The sequence below is a fragment of the Mus caroli genome, chromosome 15 (genome assembly GCF_900094665.2).
Source record: "Mus caroli chromosome 15, CAROLI_EIJ_v1.1, whole genome shotgun sequence".
In the NCBI taxonomy this organism is placed as follows: domain Eukaryota; kingdom Metazoa; phylum Chordata; class Mammalia; order Rodentia; family Muridae; genus Mus; species Mus caroli.
In genome coordinates this window covers 19,063,243-19,079,358 of record NC_034584.1, presented here as the reverse complement: position 1 = coordinate 19,079,358, position 16,116 = coordinate 19,063,243, and the positions used below count along the sequence as shown (strand labels likewise).

Genomic DNA, 16,116 nt, shown 5'->3' with positions numbered 1-16,116 from the left:
TTTTTTTTTTCTGATCATAAAAAGGGCACTTGTTTCTACAGGAGCTGTGTACAGCTTGCTCAGTTCCAAGTACTGTTTCGGCGTGACTTCCTTGTACTAATGATGTCATAAAAAATCAAGGCCAGGAAGCAAATTCTACATAGAAAAAAAAAAAAAAAAAAAAAAAAAAAAAGGAACCCCCTAAGTTGTTCTTTCAGATTCTATTTCTCCATAGAGTTCAGCTAACTTCTTAAACTCGGGCCCCCAGTCTCCAAGGTAGTGATAATCCTGGTCTGATTGCGTGGTTGCGGAGTCCAGTGAGCTGATAGACCCGGCTTCTGACCGCTGGCCCTCGTAGGCATAAGTCTGAAGAGAGTCATAAGGGGGCACGCTGGGGTCCAGGTCGGCTTCTGAGAGTCTTTGCTTAATAAACTCCTGAACATCTATACTCTCCAGGGTGGACAAGGTCTGATGTCTCGGAGTGAGCTTCACTTCAGGCCGAATGTCTCTGCGGTACTTGAACTCCTCTGCTGCGGCAGGATTTCGCAAAGCTGTGATGTCGAAGGCCTCGGTGTCTTCCTCCCCTCCTCCCTCGTCATCATATGTCACCACATTCTCTCGCACATCCTCCTCTGAAATGATCAAGGGCTCTTTTTTGCCGCGCCTCAAGGTGATAAAAAGGACCACAATGGCTGAAGAAAAATGGAAACAGGATGAAGTTAACAGAGAGAAGGACTTCGGCTTTGGCTCTATCAGTACTTTCCAGTTCCTATTTCCTACACCTTCTAGGGCTAGGGTCACCTAGCAACACAGCCTTAATCTGCACACCACTAGTGAATAATGCCACAAGCATTTGGCTGGTCCGGAGGCTGTTTAAACTGATAACCTCAATGCATCATTGTAGATTTGGTGATCACTGAAACTTTAATATTCTCATTTGCTTAGTGCCTGTCTTGACAGTAAAACCTTCCATTGCCTAGTGTGAGGGAAAGAAAACAATATAAACTTTTGACTGGAAAAAAAAAATCTGTGCAAATAACTCACAAATAATCATTTTATGTAGACTCACCGAAATCAGGAAGTAGTTTACTAAAAAGTTTTCTAAACTGTGAAGGTTTGGTCCTATGTAGAAAGTCAGTGCAAAACAAGTTTATTATGTGTGGTTTCTCTTGTATTTTATGTCTTTGGGTTACATTATCAGGCACTAACATCTGACCCTTTCCTGTAAAGCTGCAGGATACTGTTATTTTATTTATACACAAGTTGTACTATATAGAAACTGTTCACTTTGTGACATTTCTTTTATAACTTAGGTATTCCTCACAGAATAGCTGTGGTTCTACTCAATTGCAAAATGACAATGCAGAGACTAAGGGGTGTGTGTGTGTGTGTGTGAAGAGTCTAACAATCTCTAGATTTATTGAGAAAGATACTAGATAGAACTGAGTGCATAAAGATCAATGTCTACCTAACGATAAGGATATTTGTAGTAGGATTCCCCACTCTACGATGATGACATTGTGTGCATATGCCACTTCATAGACACACACGTTTTAGCCCGTGATCAACTTGGATTAGGATCTTTCACCTACAGTAGTTAGTTATGTTCCAAGCACTTGACAAAGTCGTATAGATAAATTTTGGCCACTTGGCTTTGGTCCTTTCTCAGTGTTTTAGGCCTTTATGCTCAATCAAATAAGAAGTAATTTAGGTTAAGCTTTGTTATAGAAACCTATGCACATGTTTTCTAAAAATAAATAAATAAATAAGAAATAAACACAATTACAGACCTAGGAAGATCACTTGTATTCTCTTCCATGTAAATGCTTAAATACCTGGGTGCATCACAGTTACATAACTAAATGTGGAGAGTAATACTCTTTCTAAGGTTGTGATTTCTTATGTGTATTTATTATGCAAAAGTTAAGAAAATATTCAAGATACGTGGGGGTTTTTAGATTTACTTAATGTATTTTTATGCATGTATTTTCTATTCCTGCATATACATATAAGTGGAATGCATGCATATCCGGGCCCATGGACACAAGAAGACAGAGCTGGAGCCCCTGTGTAAGCTGTAAAGTGGATGCTGGAAAGCAAACATATGTGCTGTGCAAGAACAAGTACTAATACTATTTACATAGTATTAGTAAAAACACAGCAATTATTCCATTGCATAGTTTTCAGAGTGACATTTCATTCATAAGCCATTTATACTGATATGACATACATTGTCTTTCTAGTTACAGGCATTTTCAAGTTATCTCAGAGAAGAAAATTGAAATGAACAGACTAGATAAGGGCCCTAGCATGTCTGATTCACAGTTGACAAACATCTATTCTTGTAGCAGGTGACATTCAGTGGGTGCTCTACACAGAATCTCGGTTGAGTGGTGAACAAACCGTTTCCAGGAAAGCAGCATTGTGCTAGATGACTAATGACTCCGTGTGGTACAAATAGCATCTCTAAGAACACTTCTTTTAAGTGTTTCTAAAAAAAATAATTTCTGGTTTAATACTAGTACTGTACCTAATTGTTCTTGAGAATATTTTGGACATTTGAAAGTGAAACTAAACAGTTGCATCAGATCCCATGAATAAAGCCCATCCTTTTAAGGTCATCATTAAAGTTATTAATTATGTGGAATCATTAAGGAGACAAATACATTTTTGAAATCCAGGAAATCAAATTAAGATACTCAAATAATCCACACAGTCTTTGGAATTATGAATATTATATGGTGTGTCATCTTATAGTATGTCCTTGGGAAATACAATATCAAATTGCCACATTGTTATAAAATACATCAAAGGAGTGAATTGGCCTTCTTTGTTTAATGTTATAAACCATCCTTGGATATTTGAAAGTATATTTTAGTTGTACAACCTAGCATGGAAGTCCAACAATTTGTTGTGCTTTTGACATGTTTTAATTCATTTTTACTTTTCTTAGTTGGTGAATTACATTTACTCTCTCAGTTTAAAAAGTTACAAAGACTTTGAGATTATTGTTACTATCGTTATTTAAGGAATTTTGAGGCATATTCTGAAGGGGTTCAAGCCCCCTCAGCCTTGTTTTTGTAGGGGAGCATGACTTGAGTTCCTGATTCTCCTACCCACTTCTTATATGAATGCTTTGATGCTGATATGTTCTCCCATGCCTGGCTTATAGCGTCCTGGGGATGGTACTCAGGGCATTATGGACACCAGACATCCACTCTACACATGCTGGTACATTTTGATATTGACATTATTTATTTTAAATTACTTATTTAGTATAATTTTGGGTGTATGGCTGTTATCACAGCCTGTAAACCTGTGCACTACCTGCATGCAGTGCCTGGAGCAGCCACTAGATGGTGGTGGATTCCCCCAGTATAGGAGTCACAGATGGCGACAACAGGTAGCGCTGGGAATTGAACCCAGGTCTTTTTTTAATGACAGCAACTACTATTACCTGCTCAGACAATTTTTCAGCCACCGTGGGTCAATATTTTTATCAACAAAAATTCATGAAAATTCGTTCTGCTTCATTTATTAATTTACTGCCAAGGGAATGCAAATTTAGGTAAGTAGACTTTGCACTGGCTTTTTGGATTATTTTTCCCATGAATTTTTAATCATCGCCATATTTGTCCTGTCTGGAGGTTTCCAGATTCATACATAGCCCTTGTGTGGATTGAGTCTCTTTTTATTGTGTGCTGAGTCACAGCACGCCCTCTGTCAATGGATATCAACACAGATGTGTTTATCGCTAAATGTCTGTTTGATTCTTTTTTATGCCAAAATATCTTGGTATTGAATGTGGTAGAAATAAAGTGGAAATCAAAGTGATTATTTTGATTAGCTCCACAAAACTATTGGCAGCCTCTGGTCATAGCAGTTTTCATTGAAAAGGTTCCAGCTCAGATCCTGAGAGTCTCTTGGGATTATTTAATTGAGAACAGATTGGCAGTAACTGCTCAGACATCGACTCCTTCTCACATTCTTCTTCCCCCTTTCCCCCGAGTTCCCCCTCCCCAACTTTAGTCTTCTCAGTTCATTGCATTTCTCATACTGCCTCATCTATCCTAATCCAATTGATTAATATTTGCTATTTACTAATAATTTATATTGTATAATTATTACTAATTGCTGATATTCATGATTACTGAAGAGCGTAAGGATGGTCATGCCAAAATCATATGCTCTAAAATAATCTTGAAGGCACAATAGTGTCAGATTTTTTTCTCAGCTCCTGACTGGCCACTATTTGTGAGAAGTGGTATGGTAGCAAGAACTATATTGGTGTCCTTGGCCAATAAAGAATGAGGTTCAAAAGTCAATCTGAGGCTCATCAGCAGGAATGGGGATGCCCTACTTTAAGTACTGAACTCTAATTCTATCACAAGATAAAACTCCAATGCTTTCCCATTCATTACATAAAATAAATATCTTTAAACTGCACCCAATGTGTGTGTGTGTGTGTGTGATGTATGTGGGAGAGAGACAGAGACAGAGAAAGAGAAAGGATATAGAGATGCACAGGAGGTGGTGAACATCTGGGAAAGACTTAAGAATAGAAAAGAATATGATCAACTTATATTATGTGAAAAATTAATAATGGTTTTTAAAATTAATAATCAAGGTTTTTAAATCTGCTTGCAGCAAAGTGACATGACTCACTACCCGAATGTGCATCATTTAAATTTGGGCTTTGTGGATATCAAACACTATTGTCTGGTGAACAGTCTATATGTAAATAAAATATAAGTAGATGATAAAAACAAGTTCCTTTATAACCTCACAGGAATAAGCATTATGAAGTATTAGGGTTATCATTAATATTCTTTTAGTTAGTATTTTATTTTTCTGTGTTTAGGTATAAAGAGAAGAGTATCTGAAGAAATAACCTTGAGTTCACAATTAATTATTGATAAAAATAAAACCAGATTTACAAAGCTGCTTACATGTTTGCAATTATAAATGGCATACTTTTGCAAATCAGCATATTAATTTCACAATTTGATTAACTTTAAAGATTGACTATTACAATTTCAGTTTGTTGGATGAAATTTTACTGTAGTCCAATCTACCTGGAGAATTTAATGTGATTAGCAAATATTTTAAATTACAGATGAGGAAATAGTGTCTTGTGACCTGTATTTTCTGAATGGTAACAATTTGATAAAAGTTATAAATTAAAACTGATGATTATTTAAATGAAGGCATAAATGACATTTCTATAGTATTTTCCAAAATCTTTGAAAACATTTTTTAATTTTAAACATTTCAAAGAGCTTTATTTCATTCTCCCTGCATATAATGCAATATTTGCAAATGTACAAGTTATCCTAGAGATTGAAATATGCTGATAAAGGGTAATTAAAATACTGGTTTGTGAAATGAAAGATGACGAAATAATAAAAAATGTGAAAACATAATTTACTTCAAAATTACCTGAATATCAAAACCTTTCAAGCACTATAATGATGTTTGTCTTAAGACATGAGCAGAGTTAGATGGTAATAAACATGAAAGTAAAAAGCATGTCTCACCATTGCATATGCCCCCAAGATTTTGCTGAAAGGACACTGGTATAGCTGTCTCTTGTGAGACTATGCCAGGGCCTGGCAAACACAGAAGTGGATGCTCACAGTCAGCTATTGGATGGAACACAGGGTCCCCAGTGGAGAAGCTAGAGAAAGTAACCAAGGAGCTAAAGGGGTCTGCAACCCTATAGGTGGAACAACAATATGAACTCACCAGTACCCCCCTGAAGCTCCTGTCTCTAGCTGCATGTGTAGCAGAAGATGGCCTAGTAGGCCATCATTGGGAAGAGAGACCCCTTGATCTTGCAAACTTTATATGCCTCAGTACAGGGGAATGCCAGGGCCAAGAAGTGGGAGTGGGTGGGTACGAGAACGGGGGGTGGGTATGGGTGACTTTCGGGATAGCATTTGAAATGCAAATGAAGAAAAAAACCTAATAAAAATTGGAAAGAAAAAAAACATGTCTCCCCAGAGGAGCTTGGTTTTTTCTTTTATTTAACAATAAAGTTTTTGAAGATATCATGTTAAAAATCACATATTGGATTCTCTGACATGCTGTAGAATTCTAGATGATTCAGAGCTTCTGTTGGTTCTACTGTTGTGTTGGGTTTTGTTTGTTTGGTTTTGTTTTGCTTCTCTCTCTCTCTCTCTCTGTGTGTGTGTGTGTGTGTGTGTGTGTGTGATTTTTTTTATTATTTAAAGACAAAAAATACATTTTTGATGCCTCAAGAAATTAGTGATTGTTCAGTGAGTATAGGAACACAAATTCAAAGGTCTGCCCTTCTGTGCTTTCTTTTATTCTATGTATTACTATAAAAGTCTAAATGAAAAATCTTAATGCAGCGATGAATCACATCTTAGTATAATGCACTAAAACACCATGTGCCATGTGACTGGATGTCACCAATAACTGCTAATCAGGTTATTTACCCTCTAAGTTGCTCCTGGCATTATGTGACTTTAACACAACGTATCATGAATTTTTCTGTAGCTCATCTCAAAGTAGGCTGACAGACACCATATCAAAGTATTATATAGCTTCAGCATTGTGAAAGTTCATCACCAGAAAATATGTGCTGCTGTGTTTCATATCCACATATGGATTTCTTACTCTTCAACTCCCTCATAGACTTGCTATACTTATCGCAATTGAGGTCGCTTACCAAGAAGAATGACAACACAGAGAAGAATAGCGATTAGGGCTCCTGTGCTCAAACCAGCGGAGGACAGGAAGGCTTCTGCATGGCAGGTCCGCACGCGCCCATCTCTCTCGCATGCACAAACCCTGATGGTGAGGGTGCTGCTGCTGCTGAGAGAGGGGATTCCACCGTCAGAGATCATAATGGGCAGATAATACACATCCTGCATAGTTCGACTAAATCTCCTCCGCCTTGTCAGAATGCTGGCTGTGTTATCTATGACAGACATAAGCAAAACAAAATAGACTTAGTAAATCTGCCATTGAAGAGTCACATTTCCTTTCACGGACACAACAGATATTCGTAAACTGTTTAACTTATAAAGTGGACCATACAACACAAGGGGGAATTATTAAAAGAATAGCACATACTCTCCAATTGAGGGACATATCTGAAGAGTTCATAGATCCGACTTCAGGAAGAGGAATGCAGTGGAATGAAAGCAGAAGCTAAAAACATAAACATTTTGTACATAGACCTAGTAGCTGAAACAGTTCAAGTGCACAAGGCATGAAGCCTGTGGAGAGCCACGGAAACTTCTACAACAGAAAGACTCTGGTGGGGAGAGATTGCGGAGACATTTCTATTCTTTTAGTAAACTTCTTACAATTGATCTTGTGTGCATACCACAACTAGACAGTAAGGCTCTTGGTGAACAATGTTTAGAGAGAACACAGAGAAACCAAGCTGAAATTAAGCTTCCAGCTTTTTCCCATTGTCCAACACAGTAATGGAAGGTGCTATGCAGGCTGTAAGGGAAGACTTCAGTGATCTTACCTAGTTGTGGACCCTGTGTAGTGTAACACTGAACCACCTGATAGTTTGCATTTTTGATGAGGATAAACACTAGAATTACAGTTAAATGTGATTAGCAACCAAAGAAATCGAAACTATTTTATGGTACTTTGAATTTTCAGGAGAACTTTTTTGAAATGGTGACATAAAGCTGTTTCACTTTCTTTCTTTCTTTTTTTTTTTCTTTTCTTTTTTCAGCTAAAGTTCTGACTTTTTAAAAGAAAAGATAATTTAAGAAACAATAGCCTCTCACCTAAAAAGGCTTAGTACAGCAGACTAATGAGCCCCAACAAGAGATATTCTGTACTTCACTGGAACCACAAAAATATATACTTGTTGGAACACTCACTGAATTTGAACAAAAACTCTGAACTTTAAGAAAGAACATCCAAGTTGGAAAAATAAAACTCCCAAAATATAAGACAGGTATTAAATGATTTTATATATATATAAATATATATATATATGTATATATATATGGATAATAGATGATAAATGGATAGATATATGAATAGAGAAATACTGATGTAGACAATATAGAGCTACCAAGTATGCTAAAATGATTATATATATAAATGATTATATATATATATATATATGTCACACATTAGATCTACTGTATTGAAAGTGGCATTTTAATTCAATAGAGTGAGTGTTGAGTAACTCACATAATATGATGATAAAATTTTTAAAAATGACAAGGAATTTTAAAATAACAAAGAGAGTACATGTTCAGTAAAGATTTAGATGAGTAAAAAGCCTTTAACTAAATCCAGATACTGCTAGATTTCTTCCAGAATATATTAAGGTAATTGCGTTTGCAGCAGATACACTACCATTCCTTGAAGAAATACCAACAAACCTGTTTTACTTCTTTAAAAGAACTCTTTAATCATTATATAAATAAATGTCTTATTCAGACATGAATATGCAAGCCTATTGGCTGACAAGTTGGATGCCCAGGCATGGGTACAATATTTTATGTGGAGATGTTTTAATAATATTGTAATGCCTTAGAAACAGTGAAATTTGAAGCCTTTTAAAAATAATAATATCAGCTGTAATAGTTCATTTATGGAACTTTGGAGTGCAAGGAATATTTTGTAATTGATAATTTTGTCTTATTTTTAATGAATATACTTATAGTAAAATGTATTGTAGAATGGATGTCTGTCTTTCAGCTTCTGTTTTAGTAATGATAGAAGCCTATAAAATAAAATTAGTACAATGGACAATACTATTGGCCATAGTGTTTGGATATAATTTCTTGAATTAATTTCATGAATACCATCTTTTTATACCTTTTACCATATTTTTATAAAACCCGACATAGTACATTCTATTATCTGACCTTCTTTTAGTAAACTAAATGTAATTAAAGTTGCAATAAGACATTCTTGAGATACATTTTCAATGGGTAATAAAATTCATTTTAAAATCAAATGTATCTTAGAAAGTACTAAAAAAGTTCTTGAATGCAAAAGGAATTTATACATATTTCTAGTCATTTCACAGTCTTTTTTTAAATAATGAAGTCTTAAAGATAAATTTTATATTGCCCATAGAAAAACAGACTATAAAAACAATCTTTTCAAACCCAACAAAGCCATAGAAACATTTGAGATTCTTTGTCATGTATCTCTAATTAAAGCAAATATATAAGTTTTGTTTGTTATTTATCTGATGACAGCTGAGTACAATCCCATCCAAATTTCTCATTAATAGGTAGGATTTTATATTCTCAATAGTCCCCGGTTCTCAGGCAGCTGTAAGAATCATTCGTAATTTAATGATTAGAGCCCAGACATTACACAAGTTTATCGTGGTTTCCTGTAAAGCTTTGCTTACATAATAGGTTTTGATATAAATGGTACTCATCAATAACTTATCTTCTGATAGTTTCTCATTACATTGTCATGAATTACAAAATTAAAACCAAAATGAACTAACCAAACTCAATCCTTCCATAGCACAATCTACTGGGATATTTGGAAAAGAGTCATTCCCTCTTTGTCTCTTGCCTTCTCCTTCACAAAAGCCCAAGAATGACTCCAATTTCAGTGCTCCAACTCTGAACTCTGTTGGTTCATTTAGCTTTTCAAACATCCTGTGGCCTCACTTGTCTGTCTGCCAAAACTTCAACCTACCATCCAACATATCAGTGTGTTCTCATTTGCACCCTGTAAGGACATCCTTTGACCATCTGCCATCCTTCCCCTTCAAAAGACTTTAAATTCCAAATAAACATAACAATCTAATGATTCTTCTTTTAGATTCATAATAACATTGCAAAATTATGTGTTAATTACTATACTTCAAACACATGATTTATAGATAGACAAAGCTTTCAAATGAGATTAGAAATCTACCAATATTTATTTTATCAAATATAGTAAAGTAGCATTTCTGGGTTCTTTTTTTCCTTGTTTGTCACTTTCATTAAGAAAACATCTATCACTCTTGTTAGGAAAATATCTCTCCTTACAGTGCAGTTAAAGATCTTAACAACATTTTGTTAACGATAGTGAAAAAATCTTTAGTCCATTGATCATTAGTTATATAGAAGTGTTATATGCATATACAACAATGCACATAAGACACTAAGAAGAAAATATAAATACACATGAACCAAAAAATGGATATCATGTTATCAGAAAATCTTCTCATGAATAATGTGAGTGTTAATTTACGAGAGGGATAAAATAAGAAAACACTAGCCAGGCGGGTTTGTCAGGTCAGTTTATAACAGCATTTGAAAAGCAGAAAGAGGAATATGGACTCTCATACATGACAATCATGTTCATAGTTCACAATCTCCATGATTTATATTGACAAACAAACAAGTCTTAGAAGAAAAGGAGGACATTGAAGAGGTGATGACTTGGGAAGCATTTGGGTTCTGGAACGTAAAACACAAAATCTAAATCCCAAACAATTCATAAGTATAGCATAGTTATATTATCTTAGTATAGCAGTAAAAGTAACTCTGTTAAAATTTTGGAATACGAAATCTAAGGGACACATTTACTTATTAACCATATATATCTGGAAAGGGCTATTACTTTTTCATTAAATAGCTGAGGCAGGAGCCTGGTATAGCGGTCCCCTGAGAGCCTCTGGTGTCTGACCAATACAGATGCTGATGCATACAGCCTAACATGGGACTGAGCAAGGGGACCCAATGGAGGAGTTAGGGCAAGGGCTGAAGGAGCTGAAGGGGTTTGCAACTCCATAGGAAGAACAACAATGTCAGCCAACCAAAAAGGTCCCATGAAGGGACCCCATGGCTCCAGCTGGGTATGTACCAGAGGATGGCCTTGTCAGGCATTGATGGGAGGGGATCCCCTTGGTCCTGTGGAGGCTCTATGCTCCAGTGTAGGGGAATGCTAGGGCTCTGAGGCAGGAGTAGGTGGGCTGATGGGGGATCACCCTTATATAAGCAGGGGATAGGGGATAGGAGGTTTAAAAAAAATAGCTGAGGTCGGGCCAAAGGAAATACATCTTAAACCCCTGAAAAAAGTCTTTAGTCATTTATGGTGAACACATATTTCTACTCTCTAAATTTATTCAAATGCTCAACTCCCCTTTATGCAAATGTTGGGCATGTAATTCCAGCCTTGTTGTCGTTCTTTACAATGAATATAATGAGGTAAAATAGGGCTGACTATGTCTTCCAGAGCAGAAAGCAAAGACACATGTATGGAATTGTTTTTATGTTACTCTTTATGATTTTTTTTCATAGAGAATAAGCCAGCTTTGCTTTGTTCTCATTGTGAGTGATGGAATGAAAGGTGAGAGACCATGGGTTAGTAATTCCAGGATGGGAAAATGGATTAAAAACCACTGCACAAAAACAACGCCACATATCAACAATGGGTAAAACCTTCAGAGAGAACAAAAGGATGTCTTTTTCTATTTATACTAAAAGATCTACTAAAACTCCTTGCTATGGTAGAAATTCACACTTTCCTACTTCAGGGTCAGATGGCCTGCTCAGTGTTTAACTTTGCAGAATTCACGCTCTGAAATTGTACAGCCAGAGAGCAGCACAATTCTGTCAGGTGAAGCCCGATAAATGTCAGTAGCTGGTGACCCTGAGATTTGACTGGTAGGGGAAAGGAGAGCCATGGTCGAATAAAAACATGCCCCAGCTCCTCCTTGACAGGAGTTAAGTGACGCAGCAGGGCACAGTAGCTGCTGCATCCATTAGAGGATGTTGGATGCTTGGTTTGTAACTCAGGGGCGATTATGTGTGCACTATTTTGTTTAGGAATGGGAGAAATCACTAAATGTTTTCTTGAAACCCTGTGGATAAAAACAGAATTTTAAATGTTTACGCTCGATGGCGAAATTAAGCACATTACAACACCAGCTGGGAGTTCTTATTTGAAGGCCAAAAATAAAACTATGGGGATATTGACTGCTCTGCAGCTGACAATGCTAAAGAAACATAAAAAAGACCTAAAAAGCTCCCAAGGGCCTCTAATGTGTCTCAGACAAAATGACTATATTGCAATGCCAATGCTCTGTGAAATTTGAAAGAAAGAGCATCAGAAGATACATTAAAAGTTACATAGTCAGGGTTGAATCATTCCATATGCAATTTCTCACTTAAGCTTTCAGCTAATACAGCGCCAAACATACCCACACAAAACATTAACATATTTTCCTTTTAAAATATAAGCAATTCATTATTTATCTTTGGAAAGAAAAATTAATATTGCAAAAGTAATGAAAAATGATACAATGAAGGCAAAAGTAAATTTTTAAAAATAGTAATACAAAAATTAAAAAAAAAATAGAAATGGGAGCCTAGTTCTTTAATGTCTTCTGAAGCCAGGGTAGTAAAGTCTTTGTCAGCATCCTGCGGACACAGGGCATGCTAGACCTTCACAAGAAGATGCAACTGAGAGGGATTTAGGTGTACAGCTCTGCCCTTCTCTCCTGTATTCTTGCTTTCCACCTGGCATTCGGTGAGTACTTTCTCTCATCAAGCAAGTCAAGGTGCTTTGTTTTACCTCAGACTTGAAGCAACTTGACCACGTGACCCAAGGCCGAAACATCTGAAGCCAGGATTCAGTTTTCTTCCTTTCTCATGAATTCTTTCAAGAGTCATGTGATAGCAATGAAATACTGATTCGGAAATAACAGGTTTGGGTGAATACGATTGAATAATGATTTTCAGTGTCTCTTATTGTTTTAAAATAATTTATGTTCTTTTTAATTTTTGATTAAAAAATAATCACATCATTTATCTATTCCATTGTTTTTATATTAATCTTCCCACATGATAGGTATCAGCCCTCTTACCCTTGCCCCCTTTCAAATTCATGGTTCCTTTTTTTTAATTTGTGATATCTATATCTATATCTATGTGTATGTATATATCATGTATATATCTACAATATATCACAAATATATCTATGATTCAGTAATATCTATAATCAACTATATCTGAATACATGAATATACCTGCTCTGTTTTTATAATGCTACTTAAATACATATGTTTTCAGAGCTTACTGTTTAATACTGAAAATCAAATCAGTGTACTTTTCCCTGGTGAGATACTTATTTTTTAAAAAAAAAATTAATTAACTATATAACTTGAAGATATTTATATATATATATCAAATAAACAATGTAGAGAATTATAAAAGAATTAGGTATTTATTAGAAAATGACCATGAAAACCCATTAGACTAATACCATTGCCCATGTTATTTGAAACAGTATTTACTACCAGCAATGGTAAATGGACTGGGAGACACACATGTTCAAAGCTAAGTATTTTCATTACAATGTTACCTACAGTAATGAAGTGAAAATTCAGTGATAACAATAGGAATTTCTGAAATATAGCATGAAGTATCTATACATATACATAAAATAGAATATTATTTAAATTTTAAAGAGACAATTCATTTTAGTAAACTATAAACTGCATAGATATCACTGTACAAAGTTATAGGTGATCTATTTCATTGCTGAAGTCTATAGGATTTAAGAATACACTTTCCAGTTAGAATTAAGCCTAGGACTTAGTCTGCCAAATCCGTTTTCATTAAATAAAGCCTTGTCTCTAAACTCCCTGCAGGAGGTTCCTAAAACAGATCAGACCCACCGCAGCTGTAATGTAAGTGATGGCTTTACACTAGAATATGAAGTTACTCTGACACATTAGGATGCTCACAATCAGCTATTGGATGGATCACAGGGCCCCCAATGGAGGAGCTAGAGAAAGTATCCAAGGAGCTAAAGAGATCTGCAACCCTNTAGGTGNAACAACANTATGAACTAACCANTACCCCNGAGCTCTTGACTCTAGCTGCATATGTATCAAAAGATGGCCTAGTCGGCCATCACTGGAAAGAGAGGCCCATTGGACATGCAAACTTTACATGCCCCAGTACAGGGGATGCCAGGACCAAAACGTGGGAATGGGTGGGTAGAGGAGTGGGGGAGAGGGTATGGGGGAGTTTTGGGATAGCATTGGAAATGTAATTGAGGAAAATACGTAATAAAAATATTAAATAAAAAAAGAAAAGAAAAGCTATCAAAAAAGCTGTCCATACAAACAGAGCCCTGACCTAATCCCTTAATGATGTGTTGCCTGATATTTTGGCTATTGCTTATTTACTGAAGCTGCCAAACTATGAAGCTAAATATAGTTGATGGATGGGTAATTTTAGTGTGAAAATTAAAATTTTACCAGTTAGAAAGGAAGGTCCTAAAAGGAAAACCTGGATGTCAATCAACAAAGGGTTCATTCACTTCTTGCCACAGTCTTATACTTACTTCCTTTATGATGTTTTAAATTACCGTTTGGATTATATTCTGTATGTTAACTTTTTATGTACTTAGTATATGACAAATGTACTATGCCAAATAATTTACAAATGCCAATCTTTTGTTTAGAATAGGTAACGTTGCCATTTAAATCTCATGAGGGTTTTAATTCTTTTTCTTGTTCCACTGCTACATTCTTATTTCAGGGATCAAATTAATTTTTAAGAAAAAGAAAAGAGTATAGTTACATATTAAGTGTAATTTGTCTGTGTATATAGTCAATAAAAATAAATTTCTACTCCAAAAAAAGTCACATGTATATATATATATGTGTGTGTGTGGTCATAGCATATGATGCATATGATGCATATGAGGTCCTCTTCTGATAACTCTGTCCCAGGTATGTATATGTATATATACACACACATATATCCATTTTATTATCTTAATATATGCGATACATATTCATTTATTGAGCGCTAGGGAAAAAAACTTTTCAGATGAATACTGTCCATTTCTGTTTAGAGTAGCTCAAAGTTTCCTAAGGATAACAAATTGATTATGTCTGCTCAAGTGATGAAAGGCCATGTAACATTCGCCTGATAGGTTTTTCTAAGCACTGAATACACTGATTCATTCTCTCACCTGTGTAGACCTCCTTGCTCAAAACTGTTCTCTGTCACTCTAGCTGGCCAAATCACAATCCTAATACTTTACAAGCGCAACTTTAATGCTCTCTCTGCAGTCAGTGTGCTGGCTTGCATTGCAAATCATGTCTCAAGGGATTCTGGCTTCTTGAACCACACAACAAGGGCCCGGGAAGCAGGAGTGGCAGGCGATTTAATGCGGTGAATTCCAGACAGCTTACACGCTGTCTGACACACTGCAGAGTACATGCCACTTCAAAGATTAAGTAGCGGGAGCCAAACAGTGTTAACCTAAGAGCTGACAACAGATTTTCTCTTAGACAAAAAAAAAAAAAATCTTTCCAAGCTGGGAAGGGAAGAGAGGTGTTGACTGGAGGTACAGTGAGAACTGGAGCTGCGCCTGCTGAAGAGCACTGTGAAATGTCAGTCCGAGTGGAGAGGAGATGCCTGTGCACAAGGGCTTGCTTTTAAAGAGGAGTGGGTGTGGCTCTGACTCGTCATTATCACAAACTTACTGAAAAATTCCAAAGCACACTTATTTAACAGATTTTTCTATTTTCTACTATATTATTCTTTATCCACAGGTGATTAAAATCTGTGCTCAATCCATTGTTTCTGTGTAATCCAGAATAATTACATATTGAATATTTATTAGTTTTAAAATAAATAAAAGCTTATTTATCATGTCTTGATGGCATAGTATGTTCTTATAGTGGAATTTTATAAGAGCTCATATATAGATACTGCATTTTTTGAGCATCGAGGGCATATACTGCAGAATGTGTTCTCCCTAGTAGTAAGAGAGGGATTATTTTTTGAGTCCTGCCTCAAAAACTACTACTGATTATCTGTTTCTAATTTGCAAAAGACTATTTCAACCCTGTCCACTCTATTTTCTTTCTTACAATTTAAATTTATTATTTGTAATTTGTACTCTTTCCTCATCTTTAAAGTTGGAAGATTTCTCAGCTTATAAAGATATTCTTTTTTCAATATGTTACTTCTTTATGTTTGAAAATATATATATATATACATATATACATATATATGTATATATATATATATATATANATATTGTGTGTGTGTGTGTGTGTGTGTGTGTGTGTGTGTATACCTCCCCATAGATGACCGCTTGTGTTTGGTATTGGATAACCAGCTGATGTGATAACCTACGGGA

At 35.6% G+C, this 16,116-nt stretch overlaps 1 protein-coding gene across 6 annotated transcripts in view; it reads right to left on the bottom strand.

Annotated features, from left to right (window-relative positions):
• Positions 1-159: 159 nt before the first annotated feature.
• Cdh18 (cadherin 18) overlaps positions 160-16,116 on the bottom strand; it is an 867,298-nt gene continuing 851,341 nt past the window's right edge. For 4 of the 6 annotated variants that reach the window (XM_029470125.1, XM_029470124.1, XM_029470126.1 and 1 more), the window contains 2 exons: positions 6,674-6,925; positions 160-671 (listed from right to left, as the gene is read on the bottom strand). In XM_029470125.1, coding sequence (XP_029325985.1) covers positions 181-671; positions 6,674-6,925 — 743 coding nt within the window. In that variant the 3' untranslated portion in view covers positions 160-180. The remainder of the gene's footprint in view (positions 672-6,673; positions 6,926-16,116) is intronic. The other 2 variants (XM_029470127.1, XM_029470128.1) reach the window with 2 other exon arrangements.